This window comes from Lontra canadensis, unplaced genomic scaffold (assembly GCF_010015895.1).
Source record: "Lontra canadensis isolate GAN:19392208 unplaced genomic scaffold, GSC_riverotter_1.0 scaffold59, whole genome shotgun sequence".
Taxonomy (NCBI): Eukaryota; Metazoa; Chordata; class Mammalia; order Carnivora; family Mustelidae; genus Lontra; species Lontra canadensis.
Window position 1 is genome coordinate 2,663,763 of NW_022631053.1, and position 25,208 is coordinate 2,688,970.

General features: G+C 51.3%; 2 protein-coding genes across 2 annotated transcripts; one reads left to right on the forward strand and one right to left on the reverse strand.

Annotated features, from left to right (window-relative positions):
* Positions 1 to 305: 305 nt before the first annotated feature.
* LOC116878915 (keratin, type II cuticular Hb6) lies at positions 306 to 6,933 on the reverse strand. Its single transcript, XM_032876731.1, has 9 exons — positions 6,565 to 6,933; positions 5,640 to 5,848; positions 4,794 to 4,854; positions 3,940 to 4,035; positions 3,569 to 3,733; positions 3,187 to 3,312; positions 2,727 to 2,947; positions 619 to 650; positions 306 to 484 (listed from the first exon to the last, which is right to left on the reverse strand). The coding sequence occupies exons 1-9, from the start codon at positions 6,931 to 6,933 to the stop codon at positions 306 to 308; spliced, it is 1,458 nt and encodes a 485-aa protein (XP_032732622.1).
* A 10,101-nt stretch (positions 6,934 to 17,034) lies between these two features.
* Positions 17,035 to 22,142, forward strand: LOC116878910 (keratin, type II cuticular Hb1). Its single transcript, XM_032876727.1, has 9 exons — positions 17,035 to 17,403; positions 18,127 to 18,335; positions 18,964 to 19,024; positions 19,958 to 20,053; positions 20,282 to 20,446; positions 20,698 to 20,823; positions 21,066 to 21,286; positions 21,552 to 21,583; positions 21,871 to 22,142. The coding sequence occupies exons 1-9, from the start codon at positions 17,035 to 17,037 to the stop codon at positions 22,140 to 22,142; spliced, it is 1,551 nt and encodes a 516-aa protein (XP_032732618.1).
* Positions 22,143 to 25,208: the final 3,066 nt, after the last annotated feature.

The following is a 25,208-nucleotide window of genomic DNA, read 5'->3' on the forward strand; positions in this document are numbered from 1 at the left end:
AACAGAAGGCAGAAGAAAGGATGAATCCTGAAGACAACAAAGCCACTACTAGGAAAGGCTACGGAGAGAGGCCTAGGGGCCGCCCCAACCTCCCCGGGGCTCAGGGCGCCTGGGGGACCGCACACGGGAGAGGGAGCAGGTAGGGAGTATGCGCAGAGTGCGCACAGCTAGCCACCGGCTGGGGGCGGGAGGGGGGGCGGCAGCTGGCGGTCGTGGAGCGGTGGCGGCGACAGCGGGGCGTTCGGGGTGCGGGAGGTCCTGGCCGGAGGGTGACGCGGCTGCGCGCTGGTGGCGGCGGCGTTCCCCTAGCACTTCTTACAGCTCCCGCCGCAGGTGCTGGCCCCCGAGCACGGGGCGCAGCAGCTAGTGCCCACCACCATGTTGCCGCTGCAGGGGGCGCTGCAGACTCTGCTGGTGACAGCAGGGGCAGCACCGGAGGCGCAGAGATCGCCACAGACGACGCCACCGCGGGAGCTGCTGACGCCTGAATGGGGGACAGAACACATCAGGCGCGGCCACAGCGGGCGGCTCTGGGGGTGGGGGGTGTCAGCCAAACCCGCCCTCCCCCAAGACAGGGGCCCGCCCCAGCTGGAGAAGGGGAAGGCTCCGACTACTTACACACATTCACTGCGCCAACGCCCTCACACAGCCTGTTAAGAAAGGAAAAGAGAGAGAGGTCGGTGCCGCTGGCCAGCCGCGGAGCCCACGGAGCCAAGGTGAAGGGGAGGACCGTGCCCTCCTCCGGGGCACTTGCTGAGGGGAAGGGGTGGAAAACGGCCCCGTCTGGAAGCCGGAGACACAAAGTCCCATGTGCCCCGCCACCCTCCTTAGCCCTGCAACCTCAGATTTGCCCTGCCTGGTTCGACCTCCCTGTTCTCCGGAGTATCTAGACTAGAGACCCTGTGGGCATGGAATCGATGACCCATGTAGGGGCTTAGTGCCTGCCACAAGGCAAGTGCACTTCACACCTGTCGGCTATTGCTATTTCTTTTTTTTAATATTTTATTTATTTATTTGACAGACAGAAATCACAAGTAGGCAGAGAGGCAGGCAGAGAGAGAGAGGAGGAAGCAGGCTCCCTGCTGAGCAGAGAGCCCGATGTGGGGCTCGATGTGGGGCTCAATCCCAGAACCCTGGGATCATGACCCGAGCTGAAGGCAGAGGCTTTAACCCACTGAGCCACCCAGGCGCCCCAGCTACTGCTTTTTCTGCTGGTTCTGATAGACTTGTAAACACACATTTCGGGGGTGCAGATTTGACTTCCTAAATCTGGCCTAATCGGGGTCACTAAAACCTGGGCTTCAGAAGGGGAAACCTTTCCATCTTGCCTTTTCCCCAGCACAGGGTAACTAATTGCCTAAAACAATGTTTGTCTCCACAAATAACTTAGAACCCATTTAGAACAGGCTCAGAGACTATCTCCACAAGTTCCCTCATTGACAGATGGAGAAACTGAGGCCCAGAGAGAGGAAATACCCAGTGACAGAGGCGGAGCTGTAATTTAGAGCACCTAACTCCACGCAGCAGCCCTCACACCCCTTCCCACACAACACATCTCCAAGGGACCTGAGTCCGTCTGATAGCACTGAGGCGAAGGGTTGACAGCACCAGCTTCAGACACGAGGACAATCCACAGCCCACCATGTACTCATCCCATGCCCGGAGTTCACAGGGAACCCGCACCAAAGCTCCTGAGTTCACCCCAGGGGCCCTATGTGGCATAGGGGTGGGCTGCTCAGTTTCCAGTGCTATCTCCTGGCATCTCTTGAACTTACAAACACAGTCTTGAAAAATTCTTCATTCTGGAGGTCTCTGGTAATGAAACTCCCCAGGCTCAGTGAGCCACAGGGCCTCCGAATTCTCCAAAGAAATTACTTGAGGCTGTGGCAAGTCTCACCATGGGACCATTTTGATTCCAACTATCAAACCTGTGTCCCCATCTCCCCACTTCCCAGAATGCTCCCTGTGGGTCCCTCTGCCTCCTCACCCTGCACTCTCTTCTGCTTAAGAGGAGGGGCTTAGCTTTACATAAGACAAGGGAGGCTCAAGAAGTGAGCATGTGACCAAGCCAAGGGCAACATTCTGGAAGGGTTGTCCTCATAGGAGACCATCAGCTGCCCTCCAGCCATACATGGGACTTGGTCTTCCCCACCATGTCCAAAACTAGCAATTAGCAAAAATGCTAGAACAGGACACAGGTGCCTCAAGGGACATGTCTCTGTTGCCTGTCTGCCCTCAGTCCTACCTGCTGCGATGGCAGACCACTTAGGGGGACCCACTGTAGTTGGAATATATAAGAGTGAGTTGATAAAATTCCCTGTAGAGGCAGTCATTGTGGGATAAATACGAACTGCCAGGGCTGGGCCCAGGGCCAGCCTTGAGAAGAGAGCTAGAGCCTGGGTTATGTGCAACAGGGGCCAGGAAGGAGAAAGCACTTCCAGGGGAAGGTGGTTACAAGCCCAGGCTAGGGTTCTCAGAAACAACAATTCCTATGGCCCGACTCCTGGCTCTCAGGGGCAGGTTTACAAAAGGTTCCAATCCCATTTTAGCACATAGGTGGGCATGACTAACTCAAAGAGGGCTAGAAACATACCAAAAGGACTTACTCATTACCTGTAAATGCAGGATGGGGAGATTTGGAAATGGGAGTCCAGTGATGCCAGGAGGCACATGGCACGCTGGGAACCCAGGCAAGGCTGGGAGAGAAAATAAGCTACAGTACCCACCTCTGCTCCTCGCCTTCCAGCAGCCGCCTGTAGGTGGCAATCTCGATGTCCAGGCCCAGCTTGGAGTTCATCACCTCCTGGTACTCCTTGACCAGGCAGGCCATGTCTTGCTTGGCCTTCTGCAGGGCGGCCTCCAGCTCCGCCAGCTTGCAGCGGGCATCGCTCAGAGCCGTCTCGCCTTGTTGCTCAGCCTGGGTCACTGCGGCCTCCAGCTTGGTGTTCTGGGGACCCAGAGAAGAACAAGGTGGGTTATGGCCTGGGTCTCTCTGTCCATTTCCTGTTTCAGCCCTCTTCCAGCTGGGAACACCCCGAGAGCAAACCTCTCCCTTTTATCAGCTCAGTCTCCCCCAGGGACCACAACCAGGGACGCTGATCATGCTGATGGCCTGGAATATGAATGGTGAGATCCACTGGGGACACACATGCCTCTGTGACCTGGGATTCCCCAAGTGACCCTTACCTGACACTTGGCATTCTCAACCTCGGCCGTCAGCCTCTGGATCATGCGGTTGAGCTCGTTGATCTCCTCCTTGGTGCGGCGCAGGGTCTCCCCGTGCCGGATCACCGTGGCCTTCATCTCCTCACACTGGGAGGGAAACAGATGCTCCTGAGGCTCAGGATGCAGTCTCCCACCCACTCAGACACCACAGACCATTGACAGGTTGTACAGTGCTCAGCCTGTGTGACCATACATGGCAGCCCTGCCCAGACTCTATAACCTGAGAGCTGTCTGCTCTTCTCTTACCATCCAAGGGATCAGAATCCATGGACAAAAGAGGCCTTGTTATTATACACCCGCCTTCCCTCCTACTGCCATGTCTAGGAGGCAGGTGCCTCCTCACCTTGCTGCGGTACCAGGACTCAGCCTCAGCCCGGCTGCGGCTGGCGATGTCATCGTACTGAGCCTTGATCTCGGCCACAATGCAGTCCATGTTCAGGTCCCGGCTGTTGTCCATCTTGACGATGACCGAGGTGTCTGAGATGTGGGCATTGAGAACGCGGATCTCCTGCAGATGGTGGGGGGTGAGAAGATGGAAGGATCTTATTTACATCCCAGCCTCACTCAACAATCATCCCTGGTCTCCAGACCCCGCTCGCATGACAGGCTCATGGACTACAGTGCCCAGCCCAAATCCCTGGCCAACTCTTCATCTAGGCTAGAGCCCCACTTCCAGGCCAGCTGCTTCTTTCTGCCTGGACCACAGCCCCTCACCTCCTCATACAGGCGCCGCAGGAAGTCAATCTCCTCGGTCAGGGCCTCTGCATTGGCCTCCAGGTCTGACTTGCGGAGGTAGGCACAGTCCACATCCTGGAAAGATGGGGTGTCTTTGAGCGAAGAGTACCCATGGTAGTCACCACTCCAAACTCCTCTCTTCTCCCCCATCCGTGGAGGCCAGGGGAAAGGATTCCCAGCGTTCCTATTCCCATCTCATCTCCATATCCTTCTGGCCTACCCAGGATGGGCTTCACAACCTCTTGCTCTTCTGAGAATAAACCCCTTTGTGCTTGGAGATGGGCCACCAGCCTCTCCTCCTCTTATGATCCCAGTTCTCTTTTTTACCCTCCCTATTCCAAGAAGCCCATCAGATGGACTCCCTGCTTGGCCACCTCAACCCCTCCCAGGTCTTCCCGCCATCCTCCCACACTCCACCTGGCCACTCCTGGTTCTGGCCCATCCTCCCCCACACCCTGAGGCTGTACCCCTCCTTTTGGTCAGACTTCCCACAATGATAGACAAGTCACTGTCCCTCAACAAGGAGACTGTGGCTATTCTGCCTCCCTGGGACCCCCAACAGAGACCACGACCTCTGAAGCAGGACAAGACATCCAGAGGTCAGCCCAGCCATCCCCCTGCCCCAAGGCAGGGTGTTACTGGACATCCCAAGGTTATTGCCCTTCATCAGCAATCTGAATAAGCCTTTCATGATCCGATCTCTGGGATTTCCCATCCCAATGTTGTCAAGTCATGTACCCCACACTGAGGTTGAGACCCTCTGGGTCTCCACAGGAAGAGTCTGTCATTCCAAGATCCCTAGTGGCTTTGCTTCCAGATCCCATGTTACTCACCTTCTTCAGGGCCACAAATTCATTCTCAGCTGTTGCTCTCAGAGAAACTTCCTCCTCATACCTGAGGCAGAAGAGGACAGAGAAGGAGGTCAGGGAAGGGCAGGTCTCCCCAGAGGCCATCACCACTTCATATCAGCGATATCAGAAACTTTCCAGCAGCTGGGACCCCCACAACTCTGCTGGATCCTTTCTTTCTGATTGGATCTGGAAGATGTCTGGGATTCTCTCCCCACTTTGAACGGAGGGGTCTAGAAAGCCTATGTCTGGGACCTCATAGTCCATTCCCAAAGCTGCCATGAGGTCCCCTCAGGACCCAAATAATGACTCAGCATGCAGGCCCGGGCTAGGACTGCACAGCAGCTCCACTGGGACACTGTGGCACCAGTATCCCTCCATAGGTGTCCATCCTAGCACAGGCTGGGGGCCTATACCACCCATTACTCACCTGCACTCAGTACCCTAGGCAGTGGGACACCCAGAGCCCCAGGGCCCATCAGCCTCGAGGGACCAGATACTCAGGTGCTATAGGCGGGAACTGAAAGGTCATCGGAAAAAGGCCTGAAACCTGCAGAAGCCCCCTGTCTCCTGCCCACTGGGCCCAAAATGGGCCTCCAAGAAGGGAAGACCAAAGTTGGAGAGACTTGTGTGCTGGGGGAGTCCTGGGTTGGCATTCAGGCAGGCCTCTGGGCACCAGTGGCACAGATGATAAGATCCTGCTGCACACTACCATCCCCTCCCTGGCCGGCATGGGCACTGGCCCTTCTGGAAAATTCTTCTTAAGCCTATCCAATGGGCTCCAAGTCAAGTCCATTTCCTGTGCCCAACGTTGCTCCCAGCCACACTCACTTCTTCTTGTAGCCCTCCAGCACCTCCTGCACGTGGTTGAGCTCCGAGGCCAGCCTCCCGCTGTCAGCCTCCACACACTCAGCCTCCCGCCTCAGCGTCTCGATGTAGCCCTCGAACAGGGGCTCCAGGTTGCTCTCGCAGCACTTGCGGTTCTGGTAGAACTGCCACTTGGTCTCCAGCAGCTTGTTCTGCTGCTCCAGGAAGCGCACCTGCGTTCAGGGTGGTAGGAGGTTGTCAGGTGGCTCCTGGTGTCCCAAGGCCAGTTTGGGGGTGGGCCCAACTGCTTTAGGGTAAAGTCCCAAGCCTGCAGCTCAGCAGAGATTTGGCAGAGAAGGGCAGTGGGAGACAAGGTGACTTCCGGCCTTCCTGATTGTCATGCGTGTCTGCAGTGTCCAATGTAGGGATGGGAGCCAGGGTTGGGGAAGTGCAGTCCCTACTCTCACGGAAATGGACTGATCTGGACCTGGTGAGTCCAGGTGGCATGTGGTCTGAGGCCAGCCAGAGGTGTCTATTTTGCCTCTGATTCTGTGCTCAGCCTGGTTCCTGAGCATGGGTGGAGTACAGGAAGGGTGTGGCCCAGGACACCTACCTAGAGGATGCCCCTGTGGTCCTCTTCCTAGTTCTTCTGTTCATTCTTGTGTCTGTGTGTGCGGACTGACTTCTTGCTCTGGCCTGCCAGTTCCAAGCCTGTCCCTGTCTCTCTGTGGGGAACTGCCTGAGTGGAGGTCGCCTGTACTAGCAACACTGTCAAATCAGGAACCTCTGCTCTGCGTATTGTCTTTGGTCCACGTGGGCCCTGGGTGTGCATCCCTCTCCTCCATCAGACTGGGAGCTCCCCTGGACCACATGTCTCCTGACCCTGACCCTCCTGAGTGCCTAGCCCAGGACCCAGAGGTTCAGGAAGGGTGTGATCAAGGGCACCCACCTTGTCGATGAAAGCAGCAAACCTGCTGTTGAGGCACTTGATCTGCTCCTTCTCCTCATGCTTCACACACTGAGCATTGGGGTCGATCTCCAGGTTGAGGGGCGTGAGGAGGCTCTCATTGACAGACACGCTGGTGATGCAGGGTGGGCTGGGTCCACACACTCCTCCGGAGCGGTAGCCAAAGCTGCGGCCACAGGAGCCAGCACGGAAGCCCCCGCAGACGCTGTGGCTGCCGAAGCCCCCGGTGAGGCCACGGTAGCAGGAGACCCCGCGGTAGGGGGCAGCCGTGATGCAGCAGCGGCCTGGTCGGGGCCCACAGGCAGACATGCAGCTGAAGGAGGGGCCAGCACAGTAAGATCCACAAGTCATGGTGTTTCTTGGGGCAAGGAAAGCTTTGAGGAGGGAGTAGTACTAATGGAAGGCACAGTGGCTGAAGTGTCTGTGTGTCGGACATCTTTGGGCCTTTTATATATACGGAGAGCCTAATGCGTCCATGGATTAGGGGCAATTAGATGTCTTTATTGGCTTGGGTTGTTTAGCTGCCTTGGCTCCTCCCTTAATGTGCTTAATTGGGGGCCAGATGTGGCCAAATATTTATGGCCTTTTACCCTAAAATCCACAATGTTTATCTTCAAAAGCCCAGCTCACCTCCCCCACACACTCCCACAGGCTCTCCCATACACATGTGGCGGAACTCAGGGATTCGAGGATGGGGGGAAGCAATGACTCATTAGAATGGAGGGAGGAGAAAGGCGGGGGCTAGGGCTCCTGTACGGGCCCAATTTAAGACGTTTATGCTGCTGTCCGTGGTGCTGATCAAACCAGCCTTGGGACCCTGGGAGACTATGAGATTAACAGAAGATGATTTGAAACAGGGTGTGCCTGATGGTTTCCCACACACCGTTAGCGCATTTCTCCATCGCCAAAGCTCCAACACCCCACACCTGCCCAAAACCCTCACCCACACCTATCAACATACTCTTTCTTTATGACTCTCCCTCTCTCTCTCTTTGTCTCACACACACACACATACACACGCCATGCATTCACATACTGGCCCTCCCACCCACAATCTCACACACACTCACCTTCTCATGTGCATTCTCAACTACCTTGATTTGCACACAGACCAGTCCCTAGGCGAACTTATTAGACAGTCCTGGACAGCCTATGCTGAGAAGAGGCATTCCCTTCCTAAGACTCTTCCATGGGGCCTAAGGGGGCACATAGTGGTTTCACTGGCTTCAGGAATGCCCAGCTTGGGTGCCTAGGTGGCTCAGTTGGTTGAGCTACTGCCTTCAGCTCATGATCCTGGAGTCCCAGGATTGAGTCCTGCTTCGGGCTCCCTGCTTAGTGGAGAGTCTGTTTTTCCCTCTGACCCTCTTCCCTCTCAAGCTCTCTCTCTCATTCTCTCTCTCAAATAAATAAGTAAAATTTTTTAAAAAAGGAATGCCCAACTATTTCCAACAAGGCCCCAAGAAAAGATAGCATGTCTGGATTTCACCTCAAACGTCCACTTTCTTCCTGGGTCCAGAAAGCTTGGAGTAGACACTACTGTTATGAGTCTGGATATCATTTATCTCAGAATACAATCTAGACAGAGAATAGAGAAAGATACAGAATACATTTAGCTCAGAATAAAGCTAGATAGAGCCATGAGGAAGGTATCCAGCCCCCTGAAACCACCTCCCCCTACCTCAGATCTGTGCCGTTTCCTGTGCTATACCAATCCTATAACCCCCTTCCCTTTACAGCAATCTGTCAGTAACCTTGGCAGATGTCAAAAGAGATCACAGACCCATATCGGTGTGTGCCACCCGTAGTGTGTATAGTGTGGGCCTTGAACTCAAAAGGTTGGATGGGAGTCTGCCATGAATAGTTCTGTGTGATATGAGGGCAAGACACTTCATTCCTTTGGGAAGTATGTTAAGTCTTTCCTTTGGGAAAATTACAGAGATGTCCACATGCTCAGTAAACTCCAGAGAGCAGTGCAGATGTTCTTTGTTCAAATAATTAAGAAGCTGTGGTGCTTTTTAAAAAATTTTTCTTTTTCAGAGTTCACATTGATTTTTTTTTATTTGACAGACAGAGATCACAAGTAGGCAGAGAGGCAGGCAGAGAGAGGGTGAAGAAGGCTCCCCGCTGAGCAGAGAGCCCAATGCGGGGCTCAATCCCAGGACCCTGGGATCATGACCTGAGCTGAAGGCAGAGGCTTTAACCCATTGAGCCACCCAGGTGCCCCTCACATTGAATTTTAAAAATTTTTTTAATTTTTAATATTTTTAAATATTTTTTAAAAATTTTAAAGACTTTATTTACTTCTTTGAAAGAAAGAGAGAGCACATGAGAGAGAGAGTGCACTCACAAGCAAGGGGTAGGGGTAGAGGGAGAAGCAGACTCCTGACTGAACAGGAACCCCCACGTGGGATTTGATCTCAGGATCCTGGGATCATGAACTGAGCTGAAAGCCCAACCGACTGAACCACCCAGGCACCCAGAAGAAAACAGAATCTTAATGAAATAGATTAAAACAAAATCAAGTAGAGTAGAATAGAAAATACAATAGAGTGCATTATATGTAGTAAAAATAAGATATCATTTCCTTTTTGTTTCAGTTGTATGTGGTATGTGTGTATGTGTGTACTTTGTCACTACACAAAATTATTTCTTAATATGATTGAGAATAAAAAAGTTTAAATACACAGCATATCAGTTAAGAACACAGACCCAGATTCCAAACTGCCTAGTTTCAAAGTCCAGCCCTGCCACTTTCTAGCTATGTAATCTCAGATAATTACTTAACCTCTCTGTACCTCATGTCATGATTTATAAAATGAGGATAATAGTATCCACCTCATAAAGTTGTTGTAAGGATTAAAAGACTTAATCCGCGTAAAGCACTTAGAACAGAGCCTGACACACTCTAATTATGTAATCATATTAGTAGTTGTTATTGCTGCTAATGCTGCTGCTGTAGATATACCAGTAGGTTTGATGGAATATACCTACCCACATTCCTAAACCACCTATGTAAAACTCCCATTGATGGTGTCTATCTAAAAGAACTAGTAAAAGGATTAGATTAAATACATGGATAACGCTTAACACTGCACCCGGCACGTAGCAAGTGCTCAGGAAATGCTATGTACTTTTATTCTACCATGGGGTCAGTCTAAGGAACAGGGAGGACCTGAGACCTTTGGCCATGGTCAATTCTTGTATCCTGGAAAAGAACCCAAAACCAAATGTCCCTCCTTCAATCCCCACTCTAGCCCAACAGTCCCCAGGGAAGGTCCAGTGATAATCTCTCCTCTTAGGCAAAGGGAAAATGTCACCAGTCCTTGGACAACTGCACTACTGGATAAAAAGAGAAACTTGGACAGTCCAAAAAGTCTGTTATCTATTAATAATTCATAAATTTGTATTTCTCCTTTGGCCTTAACAGACCACCAGAAATCCTCAAGCATTAATCAATGACATACTCATTTTTCTTGCTTTTTGCCTGATCCTAAAACCTCCTGATTTGTCAGTAGCCCAAGGATATCACGAAGTTGAAGGCAGGGGATATGCCATCCATCCAGGTACAATGGAACTCCAAAGAGAACAAGAGAAGTCAGATTTTCACTACAGCTGGACAGGTGGAAGTTGGAATTGAGAACTTCCCAGAAGGAGAGCAGGTAGTCATTGTTTCCTAAAGGAACTTGCATTATGCCTCCCATTTAGGGAAACTTTATGTAAGAGGGAAAATTGTTTATTCTGGAGCAGCCACCATGTTTTCGGAAACAGGGTAAACAAAAAAACCTTCAGCAATGAACCCTCACAGCCTGGAGGAGGTGCAGAGTTTGAACCTAATTAGTGGGATGGACTTCACCCACTGACTCAGACTGACTTAGACTGACTCAGAACAAAAAAACAAAAAAAAAAACCTTGCTGATCTGGGGTTACAACCTCCTTTTTTAGCCTAAGTGGATCTTGGTTCAAGGGACACCCAAAAAGAAGGGGCAAATCTGGTGGTTTTAACATTAGGAAGCTCTTGTTCACACCTCCCTTCAGTCCATCCTTCTCCTGTGAAGAATGTTATAAGGCAGATTCCCCCAAATGGGTGGTGGGTTAGATGAGATAACATCTTGTTGGGGAATTCAGTGATTATGTGATGGCTATATCCCTGCCATACGCTGAAGCCTGTCTTAATTTTGGAAAAAGGGAGGAAGGCGCTAAAAGGAGGAAGGAGACACAGATTCTGGAACTCCCAATCTGACAGGGAAGACAGACCCACATTCATGAGAAAGTCCAGATGTCTGAAGAGGGCTGCTTTTCAGTTATATCATCAGTTGCTCAGGAATGCAGTGCCTTCTGATAGTGCCCATTCTGGGATGATGTAGAATGCAACTAATCTGTTGGGAAAGGTAAGAAAGGCTCCCTGGAAAGGGTGAGAACAGACATCTGTAACAAAGTAGGTGGAGCAGTATTGGTGAAAAGGTGTGCACAGAGTGCACTTTTTTTTTCAGAAAGTAGACAGTAGGGAAACCTGAGCACCCTTGCAGGAGAGACTGGGACTGTGAGATGTTGTGATAGTGGAGAACCAGTTGAGGCAGAGACCTCAGAGGCAGGGAGTACTGTCTCTGGGATTCTGTTTCAAAGCTACAGGGTGGGAGGAAGCCTGTGGACTCTATATTTGAGGGTACCAAAACATCTACACACTAGGCTTGCAGGTATCCAAAGGACTGTGCCCTTTCTAACCTTGCAGCTCATGATTTCTATTCACAGAAAGCAGATGCAGGGCAGGTTTCAGTGAGGGGAGTTGAGGGGAGAAGGAGAGGCTATTCATATAACACTCAGGCTGTTGAGGGAGTTGACCCTAGGCCAGCTAACAGGCAGGACAACTAGATTCATGAGTTGAGAGATCCAAGTCAGAGCCCTGCCTCCTCAGCCAAGACAGCCTGGGACAGTGGCCAATTAAGCATGAGAATTCACCAGAGGAAGGAGGGGCCAAAGGCCTTTGTGGGTAGCCTGGGGGAAGAAGGGAAGTGGATGAAGACTGACTCAGAAGCTCTGCCTTTGGCGAAGTCCATCCCACTAATCAGGTTCAAATTCTGCACCTCCTCCAGGCTGTGAGGGTTCATTGCTGAAAAGCTGAAGCCAAGATTGCCCACCTCTTCAGATATGTCCATACCTTGCCCTCAGTGCTGCCCTCCCTCCCCCATCAACCTCCTTTTCCTGTTCTTCCACCCCTGGAGTGTCCCCCCACCATTCTCCCATGGGTCTTCTAGTTTTTCCTCCATTCTCCTCCACTTCCCTCCCCTTCCCTCCATCTCCCCCAATCTCCCCTCCCTTCCATTCTCTTTGCCCCTCCCCCAGATGGTCTTTGTCCTTCCAAATAGCTCTAGAGAGTACTAGTCTAAGACCAAGCATCTTCTCCCTTTTTTTCCCTAGAAATCTACCTCCCATCCACTTCTCTTTTTCCTTCCTCAGTCCTGCCCTCAGTTTCTACTTTTCCCATGGCCTTCAGGATTCTTGGTCTTGTTGGCTGGCTTTCCCTACCACTCCTGTCATCATTCAGGTCAAGGACTTCACTTTGGTCAAAGACACATCTACTCACTTCAACCCTCCTTCAGACCTCAGCCAGGAATGTCTCCCTACCCAGCCCCCACTCCCAGGAACGGCTGCCCTCTGGTCTGCTTCATCTGATCATCACCCCAATCTACCAGAAAGCTTTGCACAATTAACCACCAAGCTTTGATGGCTCCATTACTCAGCATTTAATATACAGTTGGTATTCATTTCATTCATTCAACAAATATTTATTGAGCACCTACTATGTGCCAAGCCCTTAGAATATATCCATGAACCAAACATTTGTGTTCATTGGTATGTTGTGAGGTTTGTATTTTTTGTTCACAATCTAGGTGTGTGTGTCCAGCTTTTCTCTTATAACTGGATGCTTACCACAAACAAGGATGACCTCCCCTCCACACTCTGGTCCTGAACCCTGAGAGCACTGTAAAGGGCCATGAAGAGGATGGCGGTGGGGGGGGGTTGTGTTAGTGAGAGTGTGTGTTAACATGCTATATATAAACACTATCTACTGTGTGATACTTCTAATGATGGTAGATAGTGGATAGATAGGAGTGCAATGAGATAAACTCATCCCTTCCACTGGGATCAAACACAACAGCAGACTCTGAGCACCAGCTTTGCCACTAGCTATACAACCTACAAAACTTTTAACCTTCTAGGCCTCAGTGTCCTCGCCTGACACCTGCCTCAGAGGCTAATTATAAAAATTAAAATTAATGCATGTTGGACAATTAACATAGTATCTAGTATGAAGAAAGATTATGTTTTTTAAATTTAGAAGAATTCTCATAAAATGGTTTTCTACACTGAGCATATACTACTTGCATAATTTTTTTTAAATAACCACACACCCTAGAAAAACTCTTGTGCAAATATACCTGAAGACATGGAAAAGAATGTTCATGACAACTCTGTTCATAATACAAACTCTAGAAACAACCCTGAGGCCATCAGTGTGGAGAGATAAATTGTGGCATTGTCCAATGAGTACAATTCACTGTGAAAATGAACATTAATGCAGCTACAGGAAGCCACACTGAACAAACTTAACTAGACACAAAAGAATACACATAATATAATCCCATTTATATGAACTTCTAAAACTGGAACATGAGGGGCACCTGGGTGGCTCACTCAGTTCAGTGTCTGCCTTCAACTCAGGTCATGATTCTGCGATGGACCCCTCACTGGGCTCCCTGCTCAACAGGGAGCCTGCTTCTCTCCCTCCCTCTGCTACTCCCCCTGCTTATGCTCTCTTGCTCCTTCTGTTAAATAAATAAATAAAATCTTTTTTTTAAAAACTGGAAAACTGGGGCGTGTGGGTGGCTCAGTGGGTTAGGCCTCTGCCTTCAGCTCAGGTAATGGTCTCAGGGTCCTGGGATCGAGCCCCGCATCAGGCTCTCTGCTCAACAGGGAGTCTGCTTCCCTTCCTCTCTCTCTGCCTGTCTCTCTGCCTACTTGTGATCTGTCAAATAAATAAATAAAATCTTTAAAAAAAAACTGGAAAGCTAAATAATTTATGTTTTAGAGAGGCTTACATTGGTTCTAAAACTGCAGAGGAAAGCAAGGGAATGAGTCAACAAAAATCCCAGAGAGGAGTTGTCCCTAGGCCAGAAAGAAAGGAAGAACAATCAGAATGAGGCTCTTAGGAAGCTCTTAAGTTACACATTTGTGTTCTTTCTTGCTATAGGTGGTAGGTTCATCCCCTATACATTCTTTCGTGTGGGTGACCTATAGCACAATTTTACCTCCTATAAAGCTCTTATAGCCAGAGCAAAAACTACAGTGGGGATTTGGCCAACCTTCCTCCCTTCTCTCTTCCCCCTCCCCCTCCACAAGTCTTTTTACTCCAATTAAACATACAGATTGAATGTCCTTTTAGGTCTCCAAAATATTTCAGCCTGCAGTTTAGCAAAATTTTGTCACCTTTGAATTTTTTTGTATCTTGTTTCTTTAAAATTGTTGAGGAAGGGCCAGCCATTAGTAATTAGCTCATGTTTATGCATGTCATTTTTTTATAAAGAGCTACACTGGGGCAGAAGGGAACACATGTGTGAGATGCACCTTGACTCATGGCGCTTCTCCTCAGGTCACCAGCTGACTTGCAGGGAGCACTGGGGCTCAATTGTGGGCAGTGCCCAGAACTGTGATGAGGGTATAAAGGGTCTTGGAAGTGTTGGCCCAGCTCCCCAAACACATAAAGTGACACCAGGTGCCACACCCTCCTCTGGATGGCCGGATGGCTGACACAGTCCCTGGGCCCATGTTTGTCCTGTCACAAGGCCTCACCCCTGAATGTTTCACACAGGCACCCCTCCCCCACGCCCTGGTCTGCTCTCCTACCTTCCCTTTTCCCATCCACCCCGCCCATTCCTCCTTCCCTAAGCCACCCAGCCTGCCTTTACCCCTAAGATACAGCAGCTTCAGGGGGCTTCCAGCCCCATCGTTTCACACTTCTCTTTTCTTCTCTTTGACTTAATGCAGATCTCTGTACTTCGTGAGCTCATTTTACGGGACCTGTTCTATTGGAGTGGGGTGCTTCATAGGTAAGGAGAACACAGTACTCTCTGTCAAGACACCAACAGTACACCAGATGTGTACAAATAACTACACCTGCTCTTTTCTGGGGACGCCCAGTGACTCAGTCGATTAAGCATTTGCTTTCGGCTCAGGTCTTGGTCTCAGGGTCCTAGGATCAAACCCCGCACTAGACCCCCGGCTCATCGCAGAGTCTGTTTCTCCCTCTCCTTCCCTCTCTCTCTCTCTCTTTCAAATAAATAAATAAATCTTTTAAAAAAAAATTTTAGGGATACCTGGGTGGCTCAGTGGGTTAAACCACTGCCTTCGTCTCAGGTCATGATCCCAGGGTCCTGGGATCTAGTCCCGCATCGGGATCCTTGCTCGGCAGGAAGCCTGCCTCTCTCTCTGCCTCTGCCTGCCTCTCTGCCTGCTTGTGTGCTTTCTCTCTCTATCTTTCTGACAAATAAATAAATAAATAAATAAATAAAATCTAAAAAAAAAATTTTAAGCTGCCTTTTTCTGTTCTTTCCTTCAGTTCTCAGCCACGTGTCCTACAGACACCTCCAGCGCCAGCCTCATATTGTCCCTGTGTTACACTCCCACCCCTCCTGGGCCCCTCCCAATTCTAACCATCGCAACCCCCTGTGACTCTGTCCAGTTCCTTAGACTGATCCTCCTCAGTCATAAATCCACAGATATCTCTCCTAAACAACTTTCTCTACCCTCTTGAAATTTTCCAGAGATTAGGAAATCCAGGTGTTGTCATAGCTTGTAGGTGAGAAGGCATGGCATCTCCTGGGCTCCAAAAAATTCAAAGGTAACTAGCTAGGAGACACTACGCAAGTTACTTAAGCTCGCTGAGCCTCAGTTTCCTTTCTTGTAAAATGGGGATGATGATACGTACTTCATAGGGTTGATGGAAGAATTGGAGATTGTTTATGGCATGTATGATATCATATAGTAAGTGGCAAAAAAAAAAGAGAAAGAAAAGAAAAGAAAATATCCTCTTATCAGAATAGGACCTATGTTTTCCTAGGGTGTTCTAATTATAAATGGGAAATGTGTGCAAGTGATCCGATTTAGCATCACGGATGATGGAACAAGCTGATAATTTGTGCTTCATGGGGTGGTATAATAAGAATATAGCATTAGTTCTGAAGTAGTCTGCCCAAAAATGTTTAAGTCGAACCCAATCAAGCCTCCAGACCAGCACTATCCAGCAATGCTGTTGTGATGGGGGAAATGTTCCTTATCGGCTCTGTCAAAAAGTTAATCTGTGGCTGTGTGGCCATGTGGCTCATGCAATGGGGGAACTCCATTCTGCGCTTATTTAATTTTAACCAATTCAAATTTAAATAGCCACATACACCTACAGGCTACCTTATGAACAGCCCAACTCTAGTGTTAACTTCCAGTTTAAAACACGAGGGACAGAGCCACAAGTTAAGTCACATAAAGCCGATTAAAAAAAAAAAAAAAACTCTTGAGACTACTAGGAAAATTGAAAATGGAATGGCTAGTCAATGATTCTTTGGAAATATTAATTTTCTTGAATGTGCAATGGGTATGGTCCTGATTTCTGTACGTGTCATACTTCCTGTAACTGTCAAATAGGCAGGCAAGGATGGCACTGTGTTAACCGCAGTTAAATCCAGATAACTAAGGGGGAACATTTCAGGGTGTTTGTTATGCTCTGCTTTCAACTTTTCTATATGTTCGGAAACTCTCATAGTGAATGTTGAAGAAGAATGTTGAAGCAGATATTTAATAAACTGGCGGCTGCTGGCTGCTGGCTTGGTAGGAGAAAGGGGTTGTATTTTAGTAGCCTACCAGACAGATAGAGAATGCAGATATGGGTTACAAATGCACTTCGGCCACTACTACTGAGATAGAAACTTCTAGATGTTATTTGTTAACACCTCAGTGTTTCCCAGGTCCCCTCCCACCTACCCCTGACAATCACACAGGTCCCCGGCTTCTCCCAGAGTCTAGTCTTCCTTCTCCTCTCCTCCCCTGGACCCCTTCCCACCTTCCCTGCCCTGCCCTTCTCTCCCCAGTCTCTGGTAAGTGCACGCCTGCTGACAGGGCACTTTGAAGATGAAACATTGCTGAGTCCCCCTGCAGCCCAGAGGCTGGCATCCCATACACAGAGGAGGGTGCGGGCCACTCCACCATTATTAAAGCACATTCTAAAGAGGTGCTGGACTCAACTAACCGCCCAAGCCTATAAAGCACAAATTGACCCAACTGCACAGCCAAGCCCTTCAGATCTGAGCATAAATAGGACTGGGGCACCTTGCAGAACACATTGGAGTTTCCACAAGACTCCAGACTTCATCCCTGTACTCCGAAGCCCCAACGTCCAGAAGCACCATGACCTGCGGATCAGGATTCTGTGGCCGTGCCTTCAGCTGCATCTCAGCCTGCGGGCCCCGGCCAGGCCGCTGCTGCATCACAGCCGCCCCCTACCGCGGGGTCTCCTGCTACCGTGGCCTCACCGGGGGCTTTGGCAGCCACAGCGTCTGCGGGGGCTTCCGCGCTGGCTCCTGTGGCCGCAGCTTCGGCTACCGCTCCGGAGGTGTGTGTGGACCCAGCCCACCCTGCATCACCAGCGTGTCTGTCAATGAGAGCCTCCTCACGCCCCTCAACCTGGAGATCGACCCCAGTGCTCAGTGTGTGAAGCATGAGGAGAAGGAGCAGATCAAGTGTCTCAACAGCAGGTTTGCTGCCTTCATCGACAAGGTGGGTGCCCTTGATCACACCCTTCCTGAACCTCTGGGTCCTGGGCTAGGCACTCAGGAGGGTCAGGGACAGGAGACATATGGTTCAGAGGAGTTCCCAGTCTGATGGAGGAGAGGGATGCACACCCAGGGCCCACGTGGATCAAAGACAACAGTACGTAGAGCAGAGGTTCCTGATTTGACAGTGTTGCTAGTACAGGCGACCTCCACTCAGGCAGGCAGGTTCCCACAGAGAGACAGGGACAGGCTTGGAACTGGCAGGCCAGAGCAAGAAGTCAGTCTGCACACACAGACACAAGAATGAACAGAAGAACTAGGAAGAGGACCACAGGGGCATCCTCTGAGGGGGGGTCCTGAGCCACACCCTTCCTGTACTCCACCCATGCTCAGGAACCAGGCTGAGCACAGAATCAGAGGCAAAACAGACACCTCTGGCTGGCCTCAGACCACATGCCACCTGGACTCACCAGGTCCAGATCAGTCCATTTCCGTGAGAGTAGGGACTGCACTTCCCCAACCCTGGCTCCCATCCCTACATTGGACACTGCAGACACGCATGACAATCAGGAAGGCCGGAAGTCACCTTGTCTCCCACTGCCCTTCTCTGCCAAATCTCTGCTGAGCTGCAGGCTTGGGACTTTACCCTAAAGCAGTTGGGCCCACCCCCAAACTGGCCTTGGGACACCAGGAGCCACCTGACCCCCTCCTTCTACCCTGAACGCAGGTGCGCTTCCTGGAGCAGCAGAACAAGCTGCTGGAGACCAAGTGGCAGTTCTACCAGAACCGCAAGTGCTGCGAGAGCAACCTGGAGCCCCTGTTCGAGGGCTACATCGAGACGCTGAGGCGGGAGGCCGAGTGTGTGGAGGCTGACAGCGGGAGGCTGGCCTCAGAGCTCAACCACGTGCAGGAGGTGATGGAGGGCTACAAGAAGAAGTGAGTACAGCCCGCAGGGTAGTCTCAAGAAACGAAGGGGGATTAAGCCCAAGCAGGATAGATTTGGGTTAGACCACAAGAGGAACGTCCCAATAGGAAGAAGACAGCGACAGGAAGCCTGTGGGGACAAATGCTCTGGGCGTTTACACACTGGAGAGAGTGGAAGCTGCTCCAGCTACCTCGTCCTTATGTGTCTGTTTCATTAATTCATCGAACATTTATTGACACCTACTCTAGGTCCCAGGTGCTGTGCTAGGACCTGAGGTGGGATGGGGGAGGGACGAGGGGCACCAGAACTCCTATGAGGTTCCTGCCCCCACCCCAGGGAGTTACAGTCCAGAAACAGGAGATCTACAGAAATGTACAGACCACCTCCACACACCCGCCACCAACATCAGGAAAGAGAGTCCCTGAAACCGGAAGTCCCCTGGGTGACACGTTGGATGGAGCTCCCACAAGAAAGGGATGGACAAGTTCCTTTCTGGTCCAGCGATTTTTGATTCTATGACTTCCTCCCAATGATCCAATTCCTGGACTGTGTTTGTCTGGGCCTCCATTCTCTTTTTGTCTCTTCAAATCCCAGCATATTAAGTGTCTAGCCACTGAACCTTGTGCCCTTTATCTCCAGATACGAAGAAGAGGTGGCACTAAGGGCCTCCGCTGAGAATGAATTTGTGGCCCTGAAGAAGGTGAGTGACCCTGGAATACTCATCCCCCAACTCGGAAAGCAGGGCAGAGGCAGGAGGGAATGATCTTCAATTCAGAGAGGCTGAGCGACTTCCCCAGAAGCACATAGAGCAACCCCGCCCTTATTTTCTCCCCCCACTCCCAAAGGCCCCAGTCCTCCCAGGGAGGCCACCAACAGCACAGTACACTGCCTGCTTCAAGCACGGCACTCTCCTCGTCCATCCCATCTGAGATAACTCCCATCTGGCCTATGGCTTCCCACCCGTTCTGCCCTGGGCCTGCCAGAGAGCACACGTTCCTAACTATGGTGAGTGAAAGAGCCCATGAATGCTAGAGGACAGTCTCATCCTCAGGCCCCCCAACAGCGGGGAGACGCTGGCCTGAGCAGTGCTGTTGTTCCTCACTCCTTACATTTGATCTACCACAAATGCCATCACGTGGACCCCCAGGTCCTTCCCACCACCTCCAGAGGAGGAAGGCTGGGGTTACTGGAGGAAACTGAGGCACTGAGGTCAAGGCTCTTGTCCAGAGTTGCCCTGGTTTGGAAGGGGCAGAATTGATCCCTGAGACTTCTTCTGACCACAGACCTAGTTTTCTTTCCCTGAGGTGTCAGGGCATAGAGGGCTGGGATACCATTAGAACAGACCCATTTTATACCAGACCTTAAGTTTCAGTGATAGGGCAAGGTGTGGGTTCTGGAGGGATTATTGTGGAGGTACCAGAGGAAGTGCCTGGAAACCTCACAGTCCCCCTCCCTTACCCCTGCATCTGATTCCTGTGTAAAGAATTCCATCAGTTCCAGGATATCAGGCATAAGGATGAGCGGTTAAGGAGGGTTTCCAGGGAGTTTTCCCAGCCCAGTGAGTGCTCTCTGGGTGGCAAGAGCTCTGTGTGGCCTTCCCAAAGAGACACCTGTGGCCCCCTCTCCCCTTTAGGATGTGGACTGCGCCTACCTCCGCAAGTCAGACCTGGAGGCCAATGCGGAAGCCCTGACTGAGGAGATTGACTTCCTGAGGCGCCTATATGAGGAGGTGAGAGGCTGTTGTCCAGGCAGAAACCTGGCAGCCAGCCTGGAAGAGGGGGCCTTGGCCTAGGACTGGAGTTGGCCATGGATTTGCGCTGGGGCTGAAGTCCATGAGGTTATAGTGGGAGCAGGGGCTGGAGACCAAAGAAGTGCTGAGAAGATTGGGACCACACTGGTGTGTGAGGCTGGGATGTAAATAAGATCCTTCCATCATCCCACCCCTCACGGTCTGCAGGAGATCCGCGTTCTCCACGCCCACATCTCAGACACCTCGGTCATCGTCAAGATGGACAACAGCCGTGACCTGAACATGGACTGCATTGTGGCCGAGATCAAGGCTCAGTATGACGACATCGCCAGCCGCAGCCGGGCTGAAGCAGAGTCCTGGTACCGTAGCAAGGTGAGGGGCATAGGACACCTGCCTCCTAGATATGGCAGTAGGAGGAAAGGCAGGTGTATAATAACGAGACCTCTTTTGTCCATGGATTCTGATCCCTTGGATGGTAAGAGAAGAGCAGACAGCTCTCAGGTTATAGAGTCTGGGCAGGGCTGCCATGTATGGTCGCACAGGCAACCTGCGAATGGTCTGTGGTGTCTGAGTGGGTGGGAGACTGCATCCTGAGTCTCAGGAGCATCTCTGTTTCCCCCCAGTGTGAGGAGATGAAGGCCACTGTGATCCGGCACGGGGAGACCCTGCGCCGCACCAAGGAGGAGATCAACGAGCTCAACCGCATGATCCAGAGGCTGACGGCCGAGGTTGAGAATGCCAAGTGCCAGGTAAGTGTCACTTGGGGCATCCCAGGTCACTGAGGCATGTGTGTCCCCAGTGGATCTTGCCATTCATGCTCCAGCCCACTGCATGACTAGAGTCCCTGGTTGTGGTCCCTGGGAGAGACTCAGCTGATGAAGGTCTGCTCTTGGGGTGTTCCCAGCTGGGGGAGGGGAGAGACTGGATACATCCAGAAAATGGACAGAGAGACCCAGGCCATAACCCACCTTGTTCTCCTCTGCGTCCCCAGAACACCAAGCTGGAGGCCGCAGTGACCCAGGCTGAGCAACAAGGCGAGACTGCTTTGAGCGATGCCCGCTGCAAGCTGGCGGAGCTGGAGGCCGCCCTGCAGAAGGCCAAGCAGGACATGGCCTGCCTGGTCAAGGAGTACCAGGAGGTGATGAACTCCAAGCTGGGCCTGGACATCGAGATCGCCACCTACAGGCGGCTGCTGGAAGGCGAAGAACAGAGGTGGGGCCCAGCCCAAGCAGGCTCTGAGGGCTCATTCCTGCTCTTTAAATAAACAGCACCCTTTCTCCTGGTCTGGGAAGGACCAGGGATCTAGGACAGCCTCTCATCCATCACTTGGGGGAGGTCGTGGCTTGGGATGGCTACTCTCAGACTCTCTCCTCCTACCCTGACCACTAGGGGTGGACCCCACCCCAAGGATTTGGAGTGCTCTATTTCCAACTCTGGTAGAATCACTCAACGTTGCCTTTTTCTTCTTCCCCCTCAGACTATGTGAAGGCGTTGGCGCAGTGAATGTCTGTGAGTAACAGCCCCCGTGTGCGTGGATTTATTTCATTCCTAGACGGGATGGCAGAGTTTGGAGTGAGGGCTTCCACTGAAAGCTAAATATGATAGGGTGGGTGGGCTGGCATCACAGCAGGAGGGATTGGGGGTCAGAGAGCAGCTTTGAAACTAGATGCACCTACTGTTGTAAGTCAAGATTCTCCTGACTTTGAATATACAGTGCTCAGGGCATGGGGAGGGGCGTCATCGGGAAAGCTGATGACCCATCCCCAGAATTTTGACTGAGACTTTGGGGTTCACAGGTGTCAGCAGCTCCCGCGGCGGGGTCGTCTGTGGGGACCTCTGCGTGTCCGGCTCCCGGCCAGTAACCGGCAGTGCGTGCAGCGCCCCCTGCAGCGGGAACCTGGCGGTGAGCACGGGCATGTGCGCGCCCTGCGCCCCCTGTGCTCCCTGTGCCCCCTGCGGCCCCTGCAACTCAGTCACGTCTTGTGGCCTGGGCACTGGTGGCGTGGGCTCCTGTGGCATCAGCTCCTGCGGTGTAGGCTCCTGCGCCAGCAGCTGCCGCAGATGTTAGACACCCCAACTCAAGCCTCTGGCCTGGGGTCTCTCCCACCCAGCCTCCCAGTGGGGCAAGCTCTCAACTACTTCTCTGGCACTTTGAACGGTCTGTCCCACTCCCAGCCTCTCATATCTGTGCGTGATCCCTTCTTCCTCAGCTGTGCTGCCTGCGCTGGGAAAGGCTACCCGTCCCCTTGATACCCATGGGAAGGGGGCTCAGGGGCCAGAGGGCCGGGACAAGGGCCCCACCCTACACTGCCCTGGGTGATGGCCGCACCCCATCCCCCCAATATTCCCCTTCCATCTCTGCCATGTTCATCTCTGTCTTGATCTGTGTTTCCAATAAATCAATGTAGCCAACTCTGAGCCTTGTCTGCATCTCTGTTATCCACAAGGGTCCAGGTATGGAAGGGTCCCCAAAGTCCCGTGGAGCAGAAAAGGGTCTAGTCTGAGGTCTCCAGCACAGTCCTCTGTCCCTGGGCTCACAGTGGTCTCAGATTGACCCAAGGGTTGTGCTAGGGTTCTACATGATGTCATTTTACACACACGACTGTAATGATCTTATCCGCAATGATGCACCTTGCAGAAGAAGCAGCCAGAGATGCTCAGGAATTGGGGCAGCACCCTACAAGTTTCAGCGTCTGGATGGGGCTTGAACCCTGTGTGCACCACTCATGGTCATTTCACCAACCCACACTTCCCTCCCAGAAAACTTCCTGTGCATATCTGTAAACTGATGGATAATGAAAATTCGAGTCACCAACCACTCAAAGCTTAAGGAAACACCACTCATTGCTTTGCTGGGGAAGACTCATGTCTGAGCCATTTATGAGAATTCCTTGAAGGGTAAATACATGAACATAGTTTAAACTTTCAAAAAGCCTTTGATGTGGCTACTTCTTTTTTTTCTTTTAATGGAGTCCTTTTGGGCTTTGGAGACCTGTCATAGCTGACAAATTACCTCTGAGATAGGAAACAGCACGTAGCCAGAAGATGAGCTGGCACAGAGGGGAGCACATAGACCCTGGAGCCAGATGACTTGGGTCCAAAACTGGGCTCTCTTCCTGCCTGGCTCAGTGACCTTGGGCAATTTACTTATCTGCTCTGTGCCTCAATTTCCACATCTCTAAAATGAGAATGAAAAAAGAGCACCTCATAGGGCAGATGGGAGGACTAGGAATTTCATACATGTAACAAGTCTAGGCAATTCCTGCCACAAAATAATCATGATATGGGCTTGCCTTTAGCAGTATATATTTGCAGAATATAAAGTGGAGATCCCACCAGGGAGCAGTGGCCAGCCTCCCATCAACATCCATAAACTGAATACATGTACACATTGACATCATATTAAATTTATATCTGTGATCAGAGACAGCAAATAGAGAAATCTCCATGTCTTCTGGGGCCATTGAGCTCCTTTATGCAGAGAACTATTTCCCCCTTGACACTGATGAGGCTCTGACAAGGAGCAAAGAAAGCAGGAAGACGGCCTCTTGGCTTCGCTATGGGCAAAGGCAAGTCCCTGAATACGCATTTGTACAGCAGGGTCAATTTCTAACCTTCCAGACCCAGGCCCAAAAAACGGTAGCAGAAATCTAAGTCCCCATCCCCATCCCTCAGAGCAGTAGAAATAAGGAAGAATGTTGAGAGACCAGAAGTGAGTGGTCTGAAAAGACGACACTCTTTGAAGGGAGAGGATGGATCCAGGGCCTCCCACCCACCAATACTGCCTCTCCCCCCACCTGATGGAATTCTGAGCAGGGCAGAACCCTGGGAGAGTTCCAGAGTGTGCAGTTGCTCTAACCAGCCCTCTGTGCTGTGATATCACACGGCTCAGAAGCAGGGTTCCGGGAGTCTCGACCTGAGTTCCAAACCCCAGCTCCGTCTCTCTACCCCTCAGTTTAGAAACCACCCGTGACTCCAGTCCCAATGAACTTCTCATCTCTGCCAGCTGACTCTTCCCTTCATATCCCACAGGTCTTATCAGCCCAGCGGGGCCCTAATGACTGGCCACACTTACTCTCACTCAGCCTCCCTCCAGCTCTGACTTTCGGCCCTATACTACTCCAGGAGCACAATCCTCACTCCCTCTAGTTCCCACTCCTTCACAGGCTCAGGGAGAGAAGCAAGAGTGAAGGAATCAAGCACCTAATACTCGTGATGCCAAATGGTGGTGGGGGGTGGGAATGGTGAAAAAAAAAAAATGGAGCACCTTGCTGTGTGACCTTTAAAAAGTCACCTCCTCTCTCTGGGCCTCCATGTGTTCACTGGTTAAATAAAATATTTAGATAAGATGGCTGCTAAGGTCCCTTACGAGTTTAAAGCTCTGTTAGTCTTCAGAAGGCCTGGGACGGGAATGGAAGCTTCAGGAAAGTGGGGAGACCTCGCAGCTGTGCTGGGTTCACGCTGTTCGTACCTTCGTTCCGCATAGCTCACTGTCTGTGAACAGCTGTCTGTGAGTACAAAAATGTGATTGCATCCAGATCAATGCACGGCTCTAGGCCCCTGTGTGGAAGCATGTGTGTGAGACTGTGAGCCTTTCCAGGTGTGCGATTGTGTGTGTGCACGTGTGTCTGCCTGTATGTATGTGCCGAAGAGAGGAGTTTTGTTTTGTGGGTACCTGTGGATAGGACCTTAGGGTGAGCACACAGGGAGACTCGTGTTGGTGGTGGGGGGGGGGGGTCCCAGATGGAGAACTGGACTAAGATGGGAGTGGTGAGGGAGGTGCTGTCAGCTGTCATACTGGGGAGGTGCCCTTTGGCCAGGGAGCCCCAGCTCTAACCAGTATGTCCTCCTAGCTCCCCTCCTGCCCTGTAAACACCCCCCAAGCTCCGGCTGGGGCAGCAAGAGACCAGCCAGCTCTAGACCTGTAGAGCCTTCTTTAAAGGCGTCCAAAGCCTAGTCCATGAGATATTAATTATGTTTGTTATTCTTACTATGTTTTCAGCACTATATATTTTTCACACAACCCTGTGACAGGCATATTCGTATTTTATGGGTAAACCATGGTGCAGAGAGGTCAGGTAGGGAGGACAACTAAAAGGGATAAATGAAGCTACACCAGTTAGATCTGGGGAGG